Source organism: Anas platyrhynchos, chromosome 19 (assembly GCF_047663525.1).
Source record: "Anas platyrhynchos isolate ZD024472 breed Pekin duck chromosome 19, IASCAAS_PekinDuck_T2T, whole genome shotgun sequence".
NCBI lineage: Eukaryota > Metazoa > Chordata > Aves > Anseriformes > Anatidae > Anas > Anas platyrhynchos.
This window is the reverse complement of record NC_092605.1, coordinates 4,604,480-4,630,697: the sequence shown is the minus strand read 5'-3', so window position 1 is coordinate 4,630,697 and position 26,218 is coordinate 4,604,480. Positions and strand designations below refer to the sequence as shown.

Genomic DNA, 26,218 nt, shown 5'->3' with positions numbered 1-26,218 from the left:
CTCAAGCATAAGCTACCCAGGCATTTAGAAAGACATCAAAAATAACAGCACAAAGTTATGTGTTTAGGTGACAAGACTAACCTTTCCTGTGCAGCATCAAGTCAGACCTCCACCTCCTTGACTTCCCAGCAGTGGGCCAGCATGACCAGCAGTGCACAGAACACAGAGTTGCCCTGTCAGGACCAGAAGGGACATTATGAAATATCCACTCATAAAAGATATTTTCCATCATGGCTCTTCTGAGACAATCTCAGTTACATCATAAGTTCTGTAAGTAATACAAACTTGAAGATAATGGATAGTTTAGCTTACCATTTTATTGCCCTTACCATATCAGGCTTGTTTCTAAAATGCTTGCTAAAGAACTATGCACTTTTAACAATACCAACAGTACTCCTGCTCAAAAGATTTTTAGAAAGCATTTCAGTAACATATTCCCTTTTAAATGTTTTCTCTCTTGAACCTACAGTTCTACAGTTTCATCATTAATGTTTTGTTTGAATTAACACCGCAGTGGGATCTATCAAGGTAAACCTGATCATCTCGATTAAGCGAGACTTAATTTAGGCCTCTGCATAAAGAGGGATTTTCTCTCTGATGAAATCCATAGTGAGATCCTGTGGTATTTCCCTTAAGAAAAAGGGGCAGACAAATAATGAAGTGTACTTTGTTTTACTTTGAACTGTACTACATTTATTTTATTCATTCTCAGCGCATTAGTACTCTTGCTTAGTATACTCTGGAAAATCCTGAAGTTACCTAAGTTTCCTAGGGAAGTAGAAATTGACTGGTAGAGCAGACAGAGGAAGTGCAGGTTCATAGACTAGAGATGAGTAGGAAAAAAAAATAAAAAGCTTTCACTGAAAAAGGAGTTTTCAGGAATTTTATAAAAGAAGTAATATCTATGAACAACAGCTTGTAAGCTACAGCAATAGGCTGATACTCCACCGCAAAACACTTTTCATTGCTTCCGTGTAGATACTTAAGCTAGAGCTTTGCTGTGCAAGCAACATCCTGAGAAATCCTAATGATTATTTACTTTTGTAGCACAGTTAGACATGAAGTTATATACTAACTTACAGGTTAAAATTAAACTTCGATTGGGTCAACATTAAACTTTGAGGGAAAAAAAATGATCTGTTCTATAAAGCATAACACAAAAACACAAGTATCAGCCACTGTCCTGAGGCTACACTACTTAGAAGATATTTTCCTCCTGTCTCCCCACAAAGAAATACCTTCCCAGTGCATTAAGTCCAATGCAAATGGACTTATCTGGGTCAAATCCAAGCAACGCTCTATGCAGGTTCTTACTAGAATAACTAAAATTTGCAGGTGGAAGCAAGTATTCACACTACAAAGCCCTCCAAACAGCAAATTGTAGCAACCAGAAGGCTTTTTATAAGCAGGGATGGGTTGTGTGCAGCTCCACCCTCTAGGCAAAACACCTGTGCTTCTGCCCCAGGGCTCAGCCACGGGCTCCTTCCCCCAGCCTGGGTTTATAGCCTTTGTCACACAGTTGATTAGAAGAATGCTGGGAGGCTCAAAGGTTATGAAAACTTTCAACAAAACATAAAAAGAAAAAAGGAAAACCAACAAAGAACAGCAACATGAGCATCTCTGAAATGCCCACCTGCTACACAAAACCACACAGAATAATTCTGATAAAGTCAAAGTTGCCTTATGTACTTTAGACAGGGATAAAGTGTACACCTAAGTTTGAATCTGTCTCCGTGTATTTTATTAGTTGCTTATTGCTCATTTAGTCAGGATTTTTTCAGCATCCAGTCAGAGGCTGACGTTGTCTGTAAATTGCAGATTAGATACAATATGAACCTTCAACCTGCGGTTATCTGATGAGAAGCAGTACGTAGCTAATCAGATCACATTTCTTCCTTTCCCACTCAGGGGCATAGAACCTTTTAGAGTAACTCGGCTTGTCAAAAATCAGGGCTTCCTCCATGTCCCAAACCATTGCACATACAGGGAAGGAACTATCACCACCAGAGCATGGCTTTTCCAACAAGGATTTTTTTTAGATCATAATTCTGACTTAAGAAAGACTTGGGTGAATGGAATAGAAATGAACAGAACCTGTCTACAGAACAGGCCTGTTCTCTGGGATCACACTGTATGTTTCTCCTACAATTATGCCGTATTTTTTAATGAATTCTACTAAATATAAAAACTTTTAAGGAGTTGAGTAAAACAGAAGGGTTTCAGTCCAATGACACATTGTATGTATGTAAAATTAGCATAAGGACAAATGAGTCACATACCTATGCTAAGTAAATATTCTATAAGACTGGCAACAAAGAAGCTATTTATAATTGAATCTGGGATTATAGCTAGGTACATTCATAAAGGCAAAAACAATACACCTTCTTTCCTGATACAAAAATATATGAAACAATATGCTTTGGTCTTTGTGTAGGAAGTTTTAAATATCAATTGCTAGATGAATTTGCCAGTGTTCACTTCCAATGTGTGCATGCAGAGAGTATGGCAAGTTTAATTGTCTGGCTATTTGCCTTGCATGTATTTCTCTACTTTTTCCAGACTTTTCTTAACTTGCACTTTTTTTGTTTTACAGTTCCCTCCTTTTGGGGTTTGGTGAACTCAGCTTGGAATCTTTGCTCCGTTGGGAAAAGACAGTCACCTGTCAATATTGAAACCAGCCATATGATTTTTGATCCCTTCTTAACACCACTTCGCATAAACACGGGGGGAAGGAAGGTATGTGTTCTATCATGTTCTGGTATAAAAACAAGACATTAATAGACTTACAAACATTTGCTGTACTTTATATTTCTAAAGCATTTACACTTCTATCTCAGTTGGATCTGAGGCAGAATAAGAGCAACATAATCCTTTGCAAATTGTTCAATTTCATTCACCATTGGGGAGATAGCAACCATACATTTTCAGATGTCTTCTAGCCCATATTTATAATTTCATATGAACTATTACATGAAACTCTGCTGTCTGGAAGACAAGTATCTCATTTTTAGAAACTGTGTGTTTATAATTAAATTTGGTGTTCACCCTGAATGGCATTATAAAGCCATTATTCTAAAAGTGTTGTTTAAGATGGCCAGAACCTTCTTTTATTCATCTAAATCAGTATCACATTGCAGTAACGTCATGTTAGGAAGGGATGAATGACTTTATTTGTATTAAGAAATAAAGGGAACTATGTGATGCATATCAGATGACTGGACAAGCAGATAAACATGTTCAAAAAATAAACTAGTTTCTGTGTCATCTGGAGAGAATTGGCACTTAGACTCATAGGAAGATTTTTTTTATTGGACATATCTGGACATACATTAATTAGAAAATAAAATGACATTTATTTCAATAGATCATAAGTAAATGTCCAAAGACATTGGATCGGATGGCAACAATAGGTTGACAAAGACTTTCTCAGCTTAAAATAATATTTTTCAGATAAAATCAGCATGGTAATTCCTTGTTGAAAAGTGACTGACATGGCTGACTAGTTTGTTAAGCTCTGTTTCTGACCAATAATACTTTTTAAATGCTGTATATAGAAACCTTATCTTGCCTAACCAGATTTGGGAAGTTTATCTTAAAAAATGAGGTGTGCAACCACAGTCATCTTGGGTTAGCTAATGTGTCTACCTGTGGCTCAGGAACCTAGACATGCTGTTCAAACAGGTAGAGATTGTTGTCTGAGGTACATGTACACACCAGAACACTACTGATAGGTCCTCAGATCTTTTTATACTGTATCTAAGTTATGGTAGAAGATAAAATTCGTACAAGCTTTTTATTGTAGTAAAAAACTCAAGTTCAGTAATGTTTCTACAAGTTTTTGCATCTCAGATATTGCAATGTTGTGCTAATACATGCATATAGGTCAAAGTAATTCACCAGAAATTATTTATGGCTATGAATTTTAAAAACACTCAAGTATGTGCATTTTTGCTTGCTGACTCAGAGCTAATAAGCAGAATTAAGACTTTTATATATCAGTGTATAACATAAAAAAAAATGTAGCAAGTTAGGAAATCTAAACAATGAAAGCAGATTTGGATCCCAAACATGTTTCACTCTTAGTAGTCTCCTGTTCATACTAGTAGCATATTTAGGGACATTTTACATACATTGTTCTTAAAAAGATTTTCTGCATTGCTGAGGTTAGGTACCAATTCATTCTTCCCTTTTATGTTTACTAAAGAATTATACGTACTAAAAATTAGGGGTGCAGACAAATTTTAGTACTGAAAGAATCAGCCACTTTCATTTCTGAGATACATTTTGTTCCAAAATTACCATGCTGAGTGAAATATTAATTTGAAATTAATTTGATTATCCTTAATGATTTTATTATTATTTTACTAAAGAATATTTTCACAGTATGGAAGCTTAAGAGAAATCCTCAAAAAAATGATGTATCAATTCTGTTCATCCCACTGGAGGGTTTCTATTTTTCAATTCTCAAATTATTTTACAAATGAAACATCTTTTTCCTAGTAGAGCCTGTTAGTACACTTGGAAACAATCATTAGTTTTAATTTTTCTGTTTTGTTTGTTTCTTCCCCTACGTGGGCATGTTTAAAATGGTATTTTAAAGATTTGTTGCTGATTCTATGTGGACAGTTCTTTTATTCAGACTCTGTAACACAGAGCAATGCAAATGAAAAAGCACAGTGACTTACAATATTGGAACTAGCAGAGATTCTAACAAAAGATTATTCCAAAATGATTTATCTTCTCCTGTTGTCTTGACAAATTAGATTTTTTATGGAAAAAAAAAACGCGAGATGGGAATTTGCTCTGTACTTCCCATTGAGCTTCTGGTGGTACACGTGCACATAGGCCAGAATTGATGCAAACTTCCTCAGAGAAATGAGAAAATGGTATTATTGTTACTTACTGAAGGACAGTAATGCTCCCAACTATGGTCCAAATTTCAGGGGAATATGCACATTTTGCTTTTTACACAGAAATGCATTGAGATTTTTCATTTTGATACAAAAAAGGAGCTGTATCAATTTTGCTATTTATGTAAAGAATGACATTTTTCAGGTTATTTACAAACTACAGTATGACATAATGCAATAGTCAAGAAAAAAATTAATGCACATTGTCAGTGAATCAAAGCAAGGAGTTTCAGACTATTTAATGTCTTCAGCAGTTCTAAGAATTTAACTGGTTTTTATGCCAGTTCAGGATGAAGCAAATGTCTGATTATTAATAAAATATCGGAAGCATGAAGGGCCTGGGAGATGTTATATCAGTAATGAGATATTCTTATCATACTCACAAATGTTATCCTGCTGCTGTCAAGCAGAGATAGCTTTCTATCACGTTATGAGAACAGGATTTGTTCTAGTTATGGCTAATCTATTTTAGAGATATTTCTAAAATGGCTGAATCAAAATTCTCCTTTAAGGAAAAGACTGCAATTTGATGCCTTAAAAAAATCTTTTCTCATAGTTAAGGCTTCAGTGCCGACTTGATTTGGCAGGTAGTATATTTATGCTCACTTTTGGGGTAATGTGTTTTATATGTTAAATACTGAGGTGTGTTTCATGTGGGCTGAAGCACTTCAGTTTTCAGGGCAATGAACCAATTGGTATAGCAGCCAGGGAATTTCGGAGACAAGTCTTTACTGTGATTATGCTGTACACTAAAAAAATTTATGGAACCGATCCTAAGAAAAATGATGAATAAATAAAAAAGGTGGTTGATGTGGTTTCAAATCAAAGTTATAATAAGCTAACTTAAATACACATGAGACAGGTAGTTGCATACAGAGACAAAATTATACATAGCTTGTGAAAAGGGAGCTGGAAGAGTCATGCCTTAGGAGAGCAGCTAGAGGGAAGGAAGCTTTCATACCAATTACTCCTGAAACAGTAACTTCGCATTTTTAACAAAGATTTCTTCTATGAAAGTAGAAATTGTTTTTGAGTTCTGATTTTGAAAACCACATTTCTACGTTCTGTTCTTCACTTTTTTAATTAACTTAAGAAGGAATGGAAGATGTTCACCCCAGGAACAAAATTCAAGACCAGTCTAGAGCAATTCAAGTAATGTACAGCTGGTCAACTTGCTCACACACTTAGTATTTCCTCCAAACTCTTTCATTCCCTACCATTGGTTTCTCTTGGGACTTTATTTTTTGGGGCTGTAGAATGTTGCTTAGTTTCTGTAAACCAGTGACCTGTTTAGTTCTCAATCTCTACAACAACAGACCAAAACTGTTCCAAACCATTTGCATTACTCAATTTATCAGGACTCAGAATTCCACTTTTAAGTTCTCACCTTTCTAGCCTCTTTCATCAGAGAGTTTATTTTAGTATTAGTAGTGGAAGACACTTTAGTAAACTGTATTGAGGCATTCCTGCGATTTTTTAGACCACTTGGGAAAAAAATATATATTCGTGTTCCTAAAGAAAAGGAATGGTCTAAAAGGAGAGTATGAAGAAAGAACATTACTGTCTTCCTACTCCACAGCCTACCAGGTGCCTGTGGCCTGTTACACAGCAGGTGAGTTTATACATCTGACCTGAGGCTGAGAAGAAACTTCTTCCCAATCCATTCAGAAGCAAATGGGATTGCAATGCAATTTACCAAATATAATTTACCAAATATACCTTTGATCCAATTTGCACAATAAAGATCCAGTGAGCAACAGAATGTTGCTTTATATGCTGTTAAACCATTGCAGTACAGTATCAGCTCACGCGATTTACAATTCAAGAGTAGTCAGATGTTATTCTGAATTGTGTTGTGCTATTTTGTATGTTTGTGCTTCTCCATTTCCTCAGAAAGTGGCTTTTCAGGTCCTCAAGGCTGAATATCATTGATACAGCTAATTGGATTTCAAGATCCAGAATCTCAGCACAAGATACTTAATGAGTTTACATGCAGATAAATTCCCCCAAAGAAATGCTGCTTTTGAGGAAACTCCCAAAGTTTCAGCTCTCTCTCAGGCCCAGATTTGTCTCTTGATTATCCATTTTAGTGAATTTAACATGCAACCCTTTTCAGATAAACAGCCCTTTTTTAATAAACAATACAAACACTTATTAATATGCAAATCACACTTCTCCGGTCTGTCACAAAGGAAAATACAGTTTTACTTTCTCTACTTTTTTTCTTTGGATTCACATAAGCACCAAGGCAACCAGCAACAGCACAACAGAATAACTTTACTGCCGAGCTGCTGCAGGCACGTGCCATTTGGGCAGCAAGCACAACGGATTTCAGTCTCCAAAGCAGGGCTTTCTGGACCATCACGTGTGTACTACTACTAGTAGCAGAAGAACATATCTCATTTTGCACTGAGCTAGTCCACTGCTGGGATTTCCTCCTTCATTCACCAGCACTGGCAGTCTCTCTTCTCCAAGACCTCTGCCTTTGTTCCCCCAAAACTTGTTCTTTGTAAGTTCCAGTGTGTCATTTCACACTCACCTTCCAACTACATGTATGCCACTTCTGCCTTTAGATTTTTAAGCTCTTGGGGATAGTGCACTTTGCTTTATTGATGGGATGTTAAGATCTCTTCAAGAAATCTTTTTAACCAACTAGCAGTTTTTTTACCTGCTCTTGGCCTTTTTTTTTTTTCTCCTAAAACATGTTAAGTAACAGCATTTGCTTCAGACATTACGCGAATCCCTGCCGATTAATTAAACCCTGTCACGTAAGCAGCACCCTGTGTTACTAATCATTTTAGGTCATATTCGAGGACTTAAACTGTTGTTTACAGCAGGTGAAGTTCTGTTTAAAATCACTTTATTTTTAAGATAAGGAAGAATGTTGTGCTTGATTTTGACCTCTAAGGAGATGAACAGATTAATGTCTGCTAGCCAAGGGCTGTTAGATAGCTCAGTGTACATAAATGAAAGTTGCTCAGTAAAATCCATAAGTCTGCCTACTTATAAGGACATTAATGAATGCAATCACACATTAGTTAAATTAATATATTTATAAATAATGGCTTCATCCTATGCATCACAAGATAATGGTAATATTTAGCAGTTTCTAAACTAAAATAGGGTGGGAGAGAAGAGATTTATGAATTGAAATCAGCTAATGGTTTCTTTGCCAGCTAGTTCTGATTCCACACTGATCAATCAATTCAGAGTATTACTAGCATTTTTCTCAAGAGTGCAATATATGACAACTGCCAAGCTTTGCTTTGGTGATTACTAAAAGGACAGATACTGGTATGAACCATATTTCAGCACTGCAGGAATATAAAAAATGAATTGTTAGAAATGGTCCAGGAGGACTGGATAGCAATAAGACATCAATGTCATCTGTAAACTGATTTGTGATGAATTTGTAGAGAGCTTACTAATATGATGTTTTGATTTAGAGTGGCTTTAGAAAGTCAGAAGTCTGATGCAAACATCAAAAACTTTAATGAATAAAAAATGTGATACAGTATTGCTGCTTAAGTGATTTCTAATACTTCTACAGTGTTGTGTGTTCTCAGATATATTTGTAAGTGAACATAAAATGAAACTAGCAGTTTAAAATAACTGTTGTTTGTTAGTCCTCGTCACTATTTAGAACAGGAAAAAATGTATCTTTTCAAAAGTACTTAGGAAAAAGCATTTATCTAGGTGCTAGATCTGTCTATTTGCAGGGTCTTCTGCTTCCTTATCACTTCAGTGATTCCATCTTAAGACTGAATTAATTTGGAATATGTGGGAACCCACATATATGTTTTCCTAAATTTTTGGTTGTCTACAACAGTGGAACACCACTGAAATCGTGAAGGAGGCCTGAAAGAGCACTGGAATGCACATCTACATCTTCTTCATAGTAGATGAGGAGGTTTTGTTGCTGCAATACAGTTCCTCTTCTTGCCATTTAATCTTGTCCAGTGTCATAAAACAAACTCACTTGTCTGCCATGGGAAATTTCCTAGGAAAGCCTAGATATGGCAGGAAGAAGTGATTTAATGGGATTATTCCACAAGCTATATGGTACCCTGGTTTGGATCTCAGGATGTCTAATTTTGACAGCAGCATCTTTCAAATGATACATGAAACTGTATCTCAGCTTCAGTTATGTAGTAATTAAAAGCAACCCATGGTATCCTTGCAAAGACAATTATGCAAAACCTGGGAATATGTATAGCATGCACTTCCCATGTCATTGATAGGAAAACGCCATATGTATGTATACAAGAAGGGGGCAAATCTACCCTCTCGTATGCTGATTTAAGCATGCAGTAACTTAACTGAACAAATGTGTGGACAGATACGTCTCATACATTGTAGTTAGGATGTTTGAGACTATTTGATGAAACCCTAGATAAAATTTATGATGTTGTTTGAAACATCAAGGGGATCTGCTGATGTGGACATTGGACAGCAGAACCATGAGAAGGTTAAAGAGTCAGTGCTGTTATTGAAGGAGAGCTAACTGACACCAGCCATAGGTCTTGCCCACTGCTCTCTTTTTTCCTACCTTAATTGTTTCTTCAAATAAATTGCTTTCAAATTTCTAGTACCTTGGAGAGAAGTACCTCGGTGGCTGGAGTAGCAGCTGGGCTCCAATTCCTAAATATCTTGATATTTTCAAAGGAATTTTCAAAAGTACAAATTTTCTCTAAATGGTCTTTTTCTATCTACTAATATACATAGTGCTGTATTTTGATAGTATCTTATTTGGATTTATTTCATCCTGCTCTTAAGTCTATTTATAAACCTAGATGCTTATTTCAAACCTTGCAGAAGTAAAAGTACCATGTATCTTGTTTTTGTACTTGATTCTGTACTTGAGGCTATGACCACTATATGAAAACGCTGAAGACTTTTTTTTTTCTCTTGCACTGCTCACACAGTAAAGGTGTACAAGTCTCCTAACTCTATATACTTTAAATGGAATACAGTTTTGTCCTTTAGCATTGTTAAAATATATTTCCTGGTCTCGGATTCATTCTTTTTCTTTCATTTTCCTTCCCTTTCTTTCTTTTCATTAGAAACATACAATAATTAATGTATGACATTATATTGAAACCTATTAAAATATAATATTTTCTTACAAGCAGATATTTTTGGAATAATATTAAAGAAATGCTTTTTACAGACAACCTGATGTAATAAATGGGAATGAATCATATCAAAGTCAAGATATATGGAGAAGATACTAGCATATGTAAGATTATTTTTCAGCTTCCACTAGGTCAGTTAAAGCAAAACACTTGCCATGCCAACCAGAACTAATGAGAATCCACATACCTTCCCCTCCTGGTAAATCCTGGCCTCAAAGTTTTATGACTTTTTGTTTTCAATGGCAAAAGACTACAATTTGGAAAGAAGCTTTCATGATCCCTGGTTATGTATGTGAGATATGAAAATGTGAGATACTTGTTATGTTGTTATCAGTGCCATGAATGTCCTTTAGGAAGGTGATATATTCTGAATTTTAAATAACTACACAGCAATGTAGCTAACGTAATCTGTGTTTAAAAACAGCATTGCAACAGTTTCTTAAATGTTTGAGAATAATTTATACAGCATCCAACACAGATTTTCTTTTTTCTCTTTGTAATCAATGTAAGGCCAACTTGAACTTACAAGAATTATTTTGAACTGTTCATAAATAATTCTTCTTCAGTTCTTATTTCAATATTAGTTTATTCCCCTATGTGAGCTCAAACAGCAGCTTCCTAGTTGGCAGGTGAATATATTGCATAGCAAACAGTGCTTATGTAAGGCACTACCTTGACTATGCACTTGGCTCTATATCGCGGGCAGTTGGTGGCGAGGCTGACTGTTAGCCATTCAGCATTCATAGCCTGCACCCATCGAATACGTGTTTATATTCAAGCCATTTTTCCTGAAGATGATTAACAAATTGCTCTGGAATTCTGTAATGGAGTGTAGCTGGGAATCAGTTTCTACGTGGGAACAGGAGGCTATGATGTATGCTATGTGTCTGCTGCCCATGTAGGCAGCAGATACATTCTGGCTGAAGATCTGTGGGTGAAAGGTGCTAAGTCAGCTTTCCAAAGACTTACGCAGACAGCAGGCACAGCAATAGCTTGTGGCCTGTTGGCTGCAGCTGTGAAGTGTGAGCTGTAAGAGATCCAGCACCTGATGAACTGGAATCAGACATGGCCCTTAAAGAAGCTGGAGAAAAGTTTCTCTTTCGTTTTGTACATTAACTCTTACTTTCATCCCTGATGGTTAAAGCTATGAACTATGTTTTTGTTCAGTTGCAGTGATCTCAGCTAAGGAAACAATGAAGAGATGACTAATCTGTTTGACACTGATTTATCATCAGTTAATTCACATAAAAGTTAAGAAAGTTAGGGACAAGTAAATGCGCTCTGTGGCCGGAGAATTAGCACAAAATCATTGCAAGACTGGTGATTTTGAAAGTTGTTTTTTTTTTTTTGTCTCAAGCACAGCAGATAACAGTTCTCACAGTCGCATCTCCTTACATTGTTTTATACTGAAGGTAAGCAAGAAACCATCATAGTTTTGTCAGGGATTTCTGCTCGTCTTGCAACTGGAGTAGGGACTTTATAATAGACACATGTCAATTCTGCTGCAAGCTAGTGAAGACAAGGATAAATAACACTGCTGTCAGGGTGAAACACAAATTGCTGTGGTAGTCAGATGTGCCATTCAGAACTTTGAGCGTTAGAGAGAAGTGCAAGTTCATTGTTCTTCCTCCTGATACTGTTAATCACTGATTGTTGAAGGGTGAAGCGGGCAGTTTGCTTATAGATAGCGGAATTAATCGAGGTGTTTTAGAATTTGATGCCAGAAAGAAGGGTAGGGGCAAAAACTGGAACAGGGGTCAGTTGTCTACCACCAATGAATTAGTGGTCTAAGAATTAAAAACGCATCTGTGATCAGCAGCTCCTTGTCCAACTGAGAACTGGATGGTGAAACAGTAGGGGTATTTAACCTGTGTGTCACTCAACAGGCTGAGAAAATACCATCAGTAACTGATTCTGAAGCAGGGGAAGAAAAAGTACATGAATTGGGGGTAAGAAATTGTTTTAATGTAAGAGGTAGTATATATTACAGGGGATTGCAAGCCGTACAAGGAAATTGGAAAGAGCAAATAATCCTTTGCATGTGCCCTTTTTTATTTGGGATATGTTGTTCCTGTACAGAAAATGACAGAAAATCATAGCTCATGGTATTATTACTAAGATGTGTGGCAGCCCTCTGTGTCATGTAGGTAAGTGTTTGAATTTATAAATAGTTCATTGTATGTACCTTTCAACTGAAAGCAATTATAACTAAATAGTTTTAAACCCAGCTTCTTTATCAAGTTATTGCTCATGTCCCTGAACAATAAACAGTCCCAGACTGTCAATTTAAGTCTGACAATGGAAATCTTAGCTTCTAAACTGAAAAAAAAAAGTTTAACTTGTCTGCCAAAAAACACTGGGGAGTCTGTTTTAACTGACAAATACAGAGAAGATGATTAAAGAAACATTTTTTGATGTCTCCTTTTCTAAACTTGGATAAAAGAAGAAAGTGTAGAATTCTGGTACATCAGTAGAAAAATCCAAATACATAACAGTCTCATTTTCATGAGTTTTCTCTAAAATCCAATTTGTCTTTCCTATCTCAGCTTACAACATTTGTCTTGAAAGAAAAATAAGTACATTTATATGTATCTTTCTGTCTGTACGTGTATGAGACTCTCACCTTTTTCCTAAAGGCTGTATCCTATCATTCATTATTTCAGCAGTCAAATAAAAGTGAACAAGCACATAAGATTTCATCTGCAGTCTATTTTCCAGAATTTTTCAGAATCCAGAAACTCACTGTAAGACATTTGATTAAAGCATCAGTCTAAAGAAACAACATCATCTGTAAGGAAAGTCAATAAACTGTTTATTTTCTGAATTTATGTTTTGTCTCTCTTGCATTAGCCCCAGCTCTGAATAATGCTCTAAAATGGCTAAAGGGATGGCTTCTGGAAAGTTATCTTTAACTTAAATCAGTATAACTTCCATCATAACTTAAAACTATCTGAAGCAAGTTCATATGGGTGCTTATATTCCCTGAGGGGATCATTTCACAAGACAGTTGGAGCATCTGTAGTGACTATTAAAAGATAATTCTGTTTTTTCAAGAAAGATGACTCCTGGTTTCAGTGTCACTATTATGAATTTGCAAGGTCTGACTATTTCAAAACTGCTTTTGGTACCAAGGTGAAAATGTACTTCATATAAATATAAGTAGTGCTAATCTCTAGCCTGTAACACACCACACAGAAAAAATAAAAATAAAAAATAAATTGACTGCTCTCTAACTTACTTTTTTAACAGCTCAGTGCCACCTGTCTCAGGGAAGCTGTTCAGCAGAAGAGGGTGTTGCACAGAATACACTTACTTAGATGGCACATTGCCACATTGATCCATTAGAGATATTTATTGGTGTTGGGGGCAGGAAGGAGAAAAGTGGGCACGGATTAATGAGGACAAATTGTGACTTCCTTGGGATATGTAGGAAAAAGGAATGGGTGTATATCCTTTACTCCCATATACTTTCCACTGTGCCCCAGCAAGCAGCTGGCGGCAGCATATCAACATTATAATTTGCCACTGATAGTATTAAATCCCTTTACTTGTATTCTGAAGTCCTCTGTTCCCTGCCACACAAACAGTGCAAAGAAATACATCGCAGAGATGAATTTAGATCACAGCAGCTTCCAGGGCTATGCCAAGGGCAGTACAGCTGTGCTGAGGTGGCACATAAAAGCTCCTTTGAAGACACTTTGCCTTAACTAAGGATTTAGCCTTAACTAAGGATTTTATCTAGTCCTATTTCATCTAGGACTATTTCAGACCTCTACTCAAAATAGCATTCAAATGTACTGTGCAAAGAAGCCTTTGAAAAAAAAAAGGATCAAAACGTGCATTACTTTTAGTCATACAAATGCCCTTTTGATATTATCAGAGCCCCTCCATATAAGTGTATTTTTGTGTTTAGTTTTGTAAAGCATATTATTTATGTGATGGACATTAATAACTACTTTCGAGTGACTTCAGCTTTTGATGCAAATGTACATTCGTGATCTTTTCTTTCAGTGTGTTATTAAAAATGACAGTCTGCCATGGTTCCTATAGCCTGAAGACAGACTGGGATGTAAATCCCTACTTGACACATCTGGGGCCATTTACTAGGCATTGCTCAATTAGAAGTGCAGAAATACCACTAAATAGGTCTCCTGGTATGTTGCCAAGGGACGGATTCGAACGCTGGAGAGAGAAACTCTGCACCCAGAACCTCACTACCAAGAAGGATTTGACATGGCCAGAAGGAAGTGATATTGGAGAGATTCTCAGATTCAGCAGATACACAACACTAAATCCATGCCTCTAAATCTCAACTTCAGGCTTAAACCTTTGGCACTTTATCTTGTTTATTTGACATCTTCTCGCTATAAGGAAGCTACTGTCTACCCATGATAAGATGGTTGTTGTATCCAGGCTCTTTATAGAGCTTACAAACTCCTTGGTGTAAGCATATAAATAAATATAAGTATACTAGAATAATATTGTTTGGAAGCACAGAGATGTATGCCATATTTGACCATATCTATGGTCAAATTTCAGCACCAAATTTCAGCATCCTGCAAACGCACCTGCTGATTGCTCAGTTGACTGTTGCTAACAGCAATCTCTAATTTTACCTACCTTTTTCTAAGACACTATTTTGGTTCCTTCTATGCAGTTTTCACAAAACGCTTAGGTATCTTTTTTGTCAAAGTTGGATGAAACTGGCCAGCAGATACAGGAGTCACTGAAGGGAAAGTAGAAAACAGGTCAAAAACAGTTATTATGATGATGACTTATTTGTGATATTTGCATCTTATTGAAATCCATGTGTGTCTATAAAGGTGGAAGCTATAGAAGCTAGGGATTTATGCACCAAAGAAATTTCTAAGGTAGATATATAATAAAGAAATTCTGTATCCTGTAGATTGCAGCTGTGAGTACTGTAGTTTTGCACGTTTGGCTGCTATTTTCTCCAGTAGAAATGCATCATTTTCAGTATCTTTCAGGGAGTGCAGCACTGATAACTCAGTATTTAAGCAAAATAAAGTCAGTAAACTAATAAGAATGTAACATTGCTTGAACAAAAAATCTTAACAGCATACAAAAGATTTGTGTCTTGCCCAAGGAGTTTTCATCTGTTAAGAAGATCCAGCAGTGTTTGAACATACATTGTGTGCTGTCTTCTTACTGTTGTGATAAATTCAAGTTAGGGAGCTAAGCATGACAAAGCTTTCTGGGAACCACTGCAAAGGTGGTAAGAATGTGTAAAGACTACTATACTCATCCTGAGCAAGGTCACAGCTGAAATCCTCTTACAGTTATGTGGTACGTATCACAGGCCAAAGGTGCTCTACAGGAGAATCTCCTTAAGAAGTACCCAAGCTAGTTCAGAGAAGAACAAGCAAAGGTATCAGCTCAAATAATGAAAACCGGGCATCTGAGTTGGTACTGCCCAGCTGGTCCAAAGCTCCAACAGCCATGGTGGGCATCCCTGCATGGTCTCCTTGGTTTGGGGAAAACTTCTGCCGAAACAGCTCAGAGTATTTGAATGGACTGATATTTTTTCCAAATGTCATGTTCTTTAAATGCTATTTGAATTTGAAGGTTTGCTCAGTTCCCTTTAGAATTTCACCGCAAATATCATCAAGATGTTTATATGTGTCCAGCTGCTTTATCACCTCCTGTTCGTGCTCTCCCAGAACAGTGCAAAGGAAGAGAAGAAATCATTTCACACAAAGTCTTAGACCACTTTCATGATAAACACTTGCCACCGCAAGGGAAGGCATAATACTCTCATGAAAGACCAACCTTTCCTGTGCTATGACTACCATACTGTATGCATTTCTGCCTGGAGTGTTAATGATATAATACACCATTGTGCCCTGCATAAATAATCATGTGAATAAAGGGATGTGCAGTGAGCCATATACTAAAGAGATTCCTAAAGAGATTCCTAAAGAGAAGAGCTACTGGGAAGTGCAAAATACATGCCAGCTCTTAACTTTTCTTCCTGCTTCCACCAGATACCATCTGTTATCTTTAGTAGGCCTGGGACTACTCTTTTTCTATGAGCAGCATAGAGATTACTGGAGAAAGAGCTGCGCTGTTGATCTGCAAGCCGGTGCGGCGCCGTGTGGAAGTCTGCAGCAGCCTTTAACTGAACACTCCACACATAAATTAGGAACAATATTACAGCATCTGGTGTACGTAATGGGAGAATAAAACAGCTGTGCTAGATGAAATATTGAGTCTGGCAAATTATTACAACAAAGTTTATAAATATTACTGTTAGTCTGGCTGCAATTACTGTTTAATAGGTGAGGAGGCAGGAAGAAAGAGGCAAAAAGAGAGAGCAGTTCTGCATTTCCAGTGTTATGAAAGAGTGATGTATCAGCTGAGCCCAGATTTCCTTAGAAGGTTGATCGATGATCTTGAGGTCTCTTCCAACCTAGAAATTCTGTGATTCTGTGTGAGTCTGTGATCTTTTGAGAGTCGATGGAGTGACTGTCCTGTCCAACCAGAGTGTCAATCAGTCACATTGGCACATGGTAAAGCAGTTTATCAGGTAGCACACATGATTTTCCTGTGATTGTTCTCGAGTGTTTGATGATGGAGTTTTAGCAACAAATCCTCTACTATAATCTTTGGAGACAGTTCTTTAGATAAAACTGGCTTCCTCCCAGGGATGCATCAGAAACTTCTGGGTAGCAGTTCAGGAGAGGTTTTAACTGCCCTCCATAATTACAAATTATAAAACCAGTTTGGTCCTTAGAGACTTCTAAAATGAATTGGCAGGCAGAACTGAATATTATCGTGGCATTATTGGTGATACAAAAAGAAATGTAATATTTGTATGACATTTGTGAGAAGAGGGAAATTATAGGCAGCAGCTTTGGATCAATACATTATCACCCACTTATCTTCCTGACACCTTAAAGGGAAGAATTGTTAAAGCTGTGTAGGAAGAAATTACATTGTCTTGTAGAATTTGAATCTGTGCAAACAGTAAATTTATTTTAAAAGCTTCCAGGTTGTTGGAATATTTTTTTTGTCATTCCCATCATCTTTCTAACCCATCAACCTTACTAGATGAAAAATTGAGTCTGTCAAGTTATTACAACAAACTTTATAAATATTACTGTTAGTGTGGCTGCGATCATTTTTTAATAGCGAAAGAAGACAAAAAAGAGAGAGGAGTTCTGCACATCAAACATTATCAAAAACAATGATAATACTGTACAGTGCATGAGGACCAGCATCTGATCAGAGCTGGCAGAAACTAGCTGCAAAGAAAAGGGAAACTGGAAATGCAGCTCCAGAATGAGGATAGTTCTCATCTCAAGATCTGCAATGGTAGCAAGAGCCCTCAAACATTAAAGAGATGCACATTGCAATTCTTCGCAAAATGAAAGTTACATTTCATTACATTTTTATGGTATTTTGAGCCCAATCAATAAGCTTTACTACCTGCATCCTCCATTGTCTCACTGCAGCTAAGTGGGCGATCAGCTTTCTTTCTCAATGTACTACAGATATGCAATCACACTTTATTTAATGACTAAAATGGACACTTGGTGATAACGGATTCTTCAATGAGATATATAATTGTTTGCAGCTGATGCAGCTTTTATTGAATTATTATTGAAAACATAATTTCATGCTTGGATAAGTGGTAAATTTAATTCATTTGCTAGCAAGAGATAGTAACAAATACGGCTTTACCAGTATGACTTTTAAGAAAGGAGAGGAAGTTCCATATAGCTACCCAACAAGTAGAAATTAGCTCCAAGCACTTGTTGGTTTGCTTTTCTACATTCACTGCTGATGGATTTAGAAATGCAGGAAAAAAATGTTCTATCAGAAGTAGATAGTTCGGTTATAGTTGTAACCAAAAGCTGTCACTTCATTGTAATATGCACAATGAAGTCTTGTGGGTACAATTTGCATTCCAATTTGTTTTGGTAAAATGGAATTGCCACAAGTCTTGCTTTTGGGGGTTTTCAGAGCATGGATGAGTCACTGAATGGACAAAGGACTTGCAGCTATTTATAGGATTTCATTAGCCAAAACTGAAAATTTAGCATCTTCCTTCATGTAGATATGTACATATCTATGCAATATTTTTACAAATGTGTACGAAAGTCACAGGGAGAAGTCTTTGTTAAACTGAGGTCAGAGAGACATGTCTGTATATAGACTTGGTAGAAGGTGAACCCTTTTCCCTTTCTCCTTTTCAACAAAAGGACTCAGCTAGATGAAGCCATGGATTATCTGTTGTAGGACTGACAATAGTCCCACTTGGAGCAGGCAGCAGGTTGGACTAGAAACTGCCAGAAAGCTCTGTCAACCAACAGTGCTCTGAGACTGTGTCTGTTGAACAGATTCCGGCTGCTTTAATCCTAGTTTCTCTCCCAAAACGTTGACTAGTATTCCTCTGCTTTAACACAGACATCTAAAAATACCCTGCGGAAATGCCTGCCTTTTTTTTTTTGCTAAGAAAAACCTAGCTTTTTAGATGGCTACATTTAAAAAAAATACTAATTTTCCTCTTCATTTATTGAATATAAAGAAGTTCAGACTGTATTTGACAACTCAGAGTAAATGCATTGTAAATTAAAGGTAGCTAGACAAATTTTCAGTGAATTTGATGAGATGAAAGGATGAAGCATTCACTGGAAATATATTTTCTTCGTAATAGATTGGAATTTATGGAAATCCATGCTGAATTTGCAATTATACCACTTGTTTAGCATTTGCAACACTACTTATTTCAAATGTCATTATTTTTAGCTTACTAATTCAACTGATCATCTTATACACACAGTGAAATTACAATGAATATATTTATTTATTTTTCCTTAAGAAACAAGATGATTGAATTATTTTTGCAACATTGCACAATATAAATATGTATTGCAAGGTTTATGGCTTTGACTCTTACTGGCTGAGCTAGCACTATTTAATTTAAAAGACCAAGTCCCTTCATGTGGTGAGTAACCAGAATTAGACACTGAAATGCTGGCTGCATCTTTAAGAGTCAGTAGTGCCTTGAGATCATTAGTATTTAAAAAACAAAACAAAATAAAGACACACACGGAGGAATAGTAAATTCATAACTTTTGAGTAAGAATTGGCAAACTGCTTGTCAATAGCTATAAAATGCCTTCTCTGTGGGAGTATTTCAGGACAGTAAAGACAAGAAAGGTCCTTTGGCCCAGCATATTTCTCTCAATTTACAATTTATGTCAGTTTTCTCTTCCCATTTTTAATACATTTGAATTTGTGGTGTTGTTGTGTTTTTATTTTTTTTTCTTCTCCATAAACAGTGGCCGTGCAGAAATCAAAAATTCTAGTGATGCTAGATATTTTTTGTGAAATAGAGAGGTAGGTCACAGTCACTGCTTTGAAGTTATGCTGGCCACCATTTTGTACCTCTGTTATCAAACTCAGTAGCAACCCAGTTGCTAGATGCTTTGATATTATTTTCTTCACCAAAAGTAAAAGTACCTGCACAAAAAAACTTTAAAGATATCTGAACTTAATTCAACAATCTCTCTCTGCCTTTCACAGGAGCAAAAGCTATTCCTTTTTATATAAATCCTTTGATTATTTGTCCCTGGTCTTGATATCCTTTCAGAAGGTGCTTTACAAACAATAGTCCTTCTCTATTGATAAAGGAAGTGCTCTATGGAATATCACATTTTTTCATTTAAATACTTAATCAGTGGTCTGCTTTTTTATTATTATTTTTATATATGTCTTAAAGCACCTTAACTGAAGCCTTCAGAAGTACACGTGTGCCCTTTATTAGCCTTTCTTTGTCTATCATGATCATAATTTTCCATGAATGCCTACGTCTTTCTTTGATAGTTGCATATGAGATTGCCAGTGTGGCTCTCAAAAACAAGGGTGCATTTTAAAGGATAAGCAGAGTGCCTGTGAAATAATTTCACTGCATCACTGTAGCTTATCTTTCTACTTTCATAGTCTGTAGTCCCCATGTGGATTAATTTCATCTGTGCTTGAACATAGCTTTGATACCGCCTTGTACCCTTACATCATTTGGCCTGTTCCGACTCACCATAAAGCCTTATACTTAAAGGATAATGTTCACGATGGGGGAAGTATACAAGGCAATAAACAGCTTTTGCAGGTGATTAAACACACTGAAGCAAAGCTGAGGCATTTGAAAACCCCAAAAGCTGTTTATTGTAAGCAAGGCTACACGTCACAAAGGGAAGCTGTGCTCAACAAGCCACGATGTTAAATAAAAGCTTTTCTTTACCTTGTCTTGCAAGGCCTGGGAAATTTTGTAGTGCTGCCTTCATGTAACCAAATAGATCCTTTCCTTCTCATTTTTAATAACATGGGTGGCTTTCATTGTGTCAGATATGGTGTAACAGGAGATAGTTCCGGTGTAATTGCTCGGGATAAAAGCAGTAAAATGCCTTTCTTCAAATCACCATGGAGGTTCTTGATGATAGTCCTTTCCTCCTCTCCCCATCCCACAAGAGGCCCCCTTTATTCCCAACTCCTTTTTTTTTCCTCTTGTTGCTACTCCCTTTGTCTCTCTTTCATGCTTTCCTTTTTTGTTGTTTTGTTTTGTGTGCTTTTGTTTGTGTTTGGCTTTTTTTTTTTTGCAATGTTATCTTTACCTCTACTTTCCTCACCACTTCAAAGATTTCCTAAGAATAACGCTGAAGCCAGAAACATTTAGTCACTTAAAGGAGGTGGTTAGAAGCAGGGCTATTATGAGCCGCAATATTTTCAGTGCTAGGGAATCTCTGCTACACAAATTGCATCGCTTTTGTAATGCTGAGTTACCAAAAACTGAACAGCATTTTAAGCAATTAAAATTTACTAAAACATATGATTATCAAGAGTATTTTCTTTAAAATATTATTATTATTCCAACAGAAGGTCATTTGATATACCCTTACGTATTTCATAGAGTCTTCCTATCAGATGCAGGCAATCTAAGTGCACTTGCAATTTTTCAGCCCCAGCTTACTGGCACACATCATAGTACTTACATATTACCATGGCTATTTGTGCAAGTTAGACACTTACGTGATACTATAGTTAACGGCTGGCACAAAATGCATAACAGAAAAAAGTAAGTCATAGGTCAGTAACTCTCATGAAAGGTCTATAATTTCATACAGATATGAATGGAAGGAAGCTTACAATCTGAGGAAGGAATACATAATATTTCGGAGTGGGTGACAAAGACAACCATTTTACTGTTTATTGCTGTGAATTACAGCACGGTGTTTCCCATTTATAAATTTGCCCTTCTATCTTCTACAAAAGGCAAATATGAAAGGAATAATAGAATTTTGGTAACTAGCTTAGATTGAAGCCATATGCTGCAAAAAGGAATTTATCAGATAAAGTGATAGTCAGAAAAAAAATCTGGTTAGCAATTCCAAATAGCAGCTGACTGAGGATTTTGTCTTTCATCTTGTCCTTTAATCATTTCTACAAGAGCAATGTTTTTTTATGGAAACTAATATTTACTCATTTATGCATATAAAAACATTCTAATAGTATTTAAAAAACTCTGTACATTACATTCTTGTCTCAGATAAATGCAAATCCAGTGTAAATCTGGATTTGTACCACTATTACTGAAACACAGATCTATTATTGAATATCTTTATCCATTGTGCCCTGTTAACTTCAGCTGAAAGGCCAGATCCTGAATCAGTAAAATTCTGTCTAAATATGGAGGCGTGACATTCTTTAGCCTCACTGAAAACCAGGAAGATCATTTATATCATGGTACCCCTTTGGGGAATTTGTAAGAACTGGATGCAGATGAATACCCCGTTTTTTGATGACTCCTTGAGAAGGCAGGTTCAGAGCAGACACTCTGAATAATAAGAAAAGACACACACAAGAAAAATGTGTTTCATCTACAGTCACTGGAATACATTCAAAGGTAACTGCTCATCCACAGATTGTGCTGTACCATTTCTGGAAAACACGCACATGTTGTATCTGCACAAGGCAGAAAAGATGAAGTGCAGAAAGAGATAAAAGTCACTGAATGTGAAAAAAAATATAACTGGCAGATATTTGTGTGGATATTCTGGGAAGGTGGGTGTCATCTGAAGATGTGCTAGGGATTTCATCCATAGCATTTAAAACTGGAAATAAGACTAGTAAGAGTAAAAATATTGACTTTCCTTTAGAAATCTCCTTTCCTTCTAAAAGGAACATGAGTTGTTTGTTCCCATTTCAGTTTAGGAAAGAAGCTCTCACAGACTGATTTGAATTTTTTCTCACAAAGGTTAATCCTCAAACTCTGTTCTTTTATTGTAATTTTATCAATCTCTGTCATGTATATCAAGTAGCTTTTTTATATTTATTGTATACTGTCAAATATACTCAGAATAACATGTGGAACATGTTTGAAAGAAATAGAATAGGATGCTTGTATTTTATAATTTTTAAATCATTTTGAGTTAACCAAGACTGTTTTTGTAAATGGATATTCTCTCTTTTGCTGAAAATCAACATTTTTCATGCATGAATTTGACTAGTGGATTACATATACCTAAAAGAATGCTTTTTCTTAGGAGTAGTCAGAAAAATCAAATGCTTTCAGTGGGACTTTTTTGTTTGAAATAAATTTGTTAGGGCTCTTTTCCCCATCATGCTTTCCATCAAAATGTTTGTTGCTCATTTTAATTAAAAACATGAATTCTGAAAAGCATGTACATTACTGACTATTTTCTGCACTACAGGGGTGAATATCACAGTAAAGAATGTTTTCAAGAGAAAGAAAGGTATTCTATTGAAACTTTTTTTTTTTTTTTTTTTTTTTTCTGAAGCATAAAGCCATTTCCATTACAAAAGTTTCAGAGGAAACTTCCTAAGAGGTCTAGGACCATTTTTTAAGGTAGATACATACCTAATGAGGATTTACAAATGTTCTAAGCCCCGTTTTCATTAAGAGAAGTTAGTGCCAAAATGAGTCTGTCTTTCAAAATCACTTCAAGCGCCTATTTGTATCTTAAGGACCGAATTACTTCTAAATTCTGACCCTTTGACTTCTGTGAAGTAAATGATCACTTAAGGCAATGTTGTCCTCCACTAGATTAAATAGACGTCCAATATTTTATCTTCATCTGAATGCATTTTCAGCCACAGTTAATATGAAGTATATTGCATTTTGTATTTGCTGCGTGAAAGGATGATTGATTTATTTCAGATAGTTTATAGAGTATTTTTTTATTCACATCAGGATCTCATCTATTCCTTCTGCATTCATATTTTATAGCACTTTAACTGATTGATTTGATTTGACTCAACACTTTGACAGCACCTTTGGCATGGAGAGTGCACACATATAACACAAATCATTTACTTGATTCATTTCTAAACTATTTATCTTACCCTTAGGTTATTTTGCAAACTTATGGCCTTTTGGTTCTGACCAAATTAACCAGGCAAATGCGGGTAAAACACAAGTGCCAAGTCTCCAGGGGTAAATGCCTTACTAATTTGTATGTCTTATTTAAAGTGCTGTACAATATGTTTGTATTCATAACAATGCAGCAAAGGTGTCAGAGCTTAGGCCTGAAGTTGTCTAACTTCAGAAGCATCTTTTGGTGCTTGTTTGTCTCTGTCTCTCACTTTTCCAGACTGAAAGGAACAAATCAGGTCTGGCAGACATGGCTTCATTCCTGCTGAAGTCAAAGGAGCAATACTGGCTCTCACCCATCTCTGAATTTGCCAATTTTGTGATGCAGAAAGGCAAGATAAATTTTTATTCCCAAAAGCTTGCTGGTTTATCTGCAATACTTGAGGCAACTGTGCTGAGAATGCAGAAACAGAGCATGAATCTGTGCTCCCAGAGGCAGACTTTTTGCACTATCCTTCCTCTATATGGAACAACTTAGAACTCTACCATACTCAAAATTTGTGTTGATCATTTACAAACCCTTAAGAAACTACTCAGAAATGGCGCCTAAATAAAATTTTTTCCTCAAAAAGGTGTTTAATTTTTTTTAGGAAAAAAAAAAAAGTAAATCTGGGTATATTTTATGACTTCTTTCCATTAATCTGTTTCCTTTTCTCCATGTTCTGACATGCTCACAAATAAGGAGAATTTTGGTGAACCTGGGTATTATCAGAAGATTTGATCCTTCTGGCAATAAAGATCCTCCTGCTTTTCACAGTTACGAGTGTTTCTCTTTCATTATAACTCTTTCAGAACTTTCTCAAACTAAACTTACTCAAGAATAATCTGGCCTTTGTGACTGCTCTCATGCATATACCTCATGTGCTATCTCTGATACAAATGCAAGCCTCAGTTGTAGCTATATTAAATGTAACTACAATAGAGCATAGTACTGCAATCCCTGAAGTGAAACTAGCTTAATGGGGAACTTGTGGTGAAATACACATTAGAGAGGAAACTAGAATGGAAATTTCATAAACTTTCATTTCAAAGACTAGCAGCTGTCCTGCATACATGCATAAAATACCTATTCACTTCAGTGCACCTGATCAATTGCACTGTAATGCTAGTGTTTATTTATAAAATCAAATACTAGAGGATTTTTTTAAATAGAAATTGCTGCTTTTCTTAAAGGTATAAGTTTGTAAAGAAATCGTATGGTTAACCTTAACGTCAAGATAAAATGTATATCTCTTTATGGCTCTTACTTCTTAGCTTTAATATACATATTATACAGGTTGAATTAGTAACTATTGATTAGGATTGCTTCCCCAAGTTATTACTTTATGATTCTCTTTTTGGATCGGGACTGGTTTTTTTTTGCTGTTTTTAACCTAAGGGCTGAAGGACATTCTTTAGCTAAAACCTTTGTATCACAAGGCTGAAAAACTGACAGTAACTGTATGTTTTCTAGAAGTCTTCTTTACAAGTCTTATTTTATGTCTGATCTCTGGCTTCATGGCTTACAAACATGCTAAAACTATTATAAATCTCAGAGAAAGGCAAAATAAAGTTCCAAATAACAGGTTCTAAGTTCTCGAGCTTTCTGTAGTAGATGTGCTGATGGTGGATGACATTTCTCTGACTGAAATGCTTTCAGCATCTGGCTTTTGTAAACAACAAAGGCCATTCTGAAATGATTGTATTTGGGCTGTGACCGAAGCTATGCGGCTGTTATATTTACAGTACAGTAGATGTCAAATAACAGTCAAAGTAATTTGGGCATCACGGGAAATAATAGGAGTGATTCTAGTGCTTTCTGTGAAAACCTTCAAATTCCCATTTCATTAAAAATTCCACTCTGCAGCTGGTAGCAGAGATTACTAGGTTTCACCATCTGTGCAGATTAATGTTTCCTAAAGGAGAATGAATGCAACAGATGAGATGGCTGGCTTTTCAGATAAAACAAAAACCCAAAGTAGAATCTCTTTTCTGACTCTTGCATCTCACACCTGTTTCCTTTTAATCACATGACTGAATTGTTTAGGACAAACGATTCCAGCTTTCCTTAAAGCTGATTAATTTTAAGACTGCAGATCACCAAGATGTTTGTGGGCTTGTAACTACGTAGAATTAGTGATGGGAAGAGTGAGATTATTGTTAGAAATAGGTTGAACACCTTCTTTAGATGTTATTCTGCTCATATCCAAATAAAAAATCTTCACCCAAACATGCACAGTGATTTAGAAGCATCACCATATGTGTTATAGGCTGGATTAACAATGACAAACCAACACGTGGAGTCTCGGTTGCTTAAAATCTATGCCCTTGCTGTTTTCAGTCTCATCTCTTTCTCTTCTACTGGCCATTACTAATCTTTCCAGGGAAGCAAGCATGTGATTCATTTAAATTGTGTTTTTAATCAATCCTATGTCACTACATATCTTACAATGTTATAATTTTCAAATTACATTAGCTTCACTGCACACCAAACACTGAAATAAATTCTTGGCAGTGATCACTGTATTAGGATGAATCACTAAAATTAATAGAGTTTCTGGATTTGCCAGGAAATGGGATCATTAATTTGATTATTTCTTGAGGGCAAAAAAGGAAAGCACAATAGGCAATTACGGTGACCTTGAAACATCCACTGTGCTTACCAAGCCTGGTGTCAGCCATTGCATTGCCTTGTTTTCCTGGTATACAGGCGTGTCTTCCCTCAAATAAAAGGTGTTTTGCTTTTTTCTTAAATGTGCTGGTGAATAGAGACAGTGGCT

The 26,218-nt window shown here is 36.1% G+C and overlaps 1 protein-coding gene and 1 long non-coding RNA gene across 5 annotated transcripts in view; one reads left to right on the top strand and one right to left on the bottom strand.

The window, feature by feature from the left end:
• LOC106015885 (uncharacterized) overlaps positions 1–26,218 on the bottom strand; it is a 332,132-nt gene that overhangs the window by 173,908 nt on the left and 132,006 nt on the right. The window contains exons 6-7 of the long non-coding RNA XR_011804085.1: positions 14,666–14,771; positions 82–173 (exon numbers count right to left, since the gene is read on the bottom strand). This is a non-coding gene — a long non-coding RNA (uncharacterized lncRNA). The remainder of the gene's footprint in view (positions 1–81; positions 174–14,665; positions 14,772–26,218) is intronic.
• CA10 (carbonic anhydrase 10) overlaps positions 1–26,218 on the top strand; it is a 200,606-nt gene that overhangs the window by 76,494 nt on the left and 97,894 nt on the right. For all 4 annotated transcript variants that reach the window (XM_038165425.2, XM_038165424.2, XM_038165423.2 and 1 more), the window contains one exon: positions 2,594–2,736. In XM_038165425.2, coding sequence (XP_038021353.1) covers positions 2,594–2,736 — 143 coding nt within the window. The remainder of the gene's footprint in view (positions 1–2,593; positions 2,737–26,218) is intronic.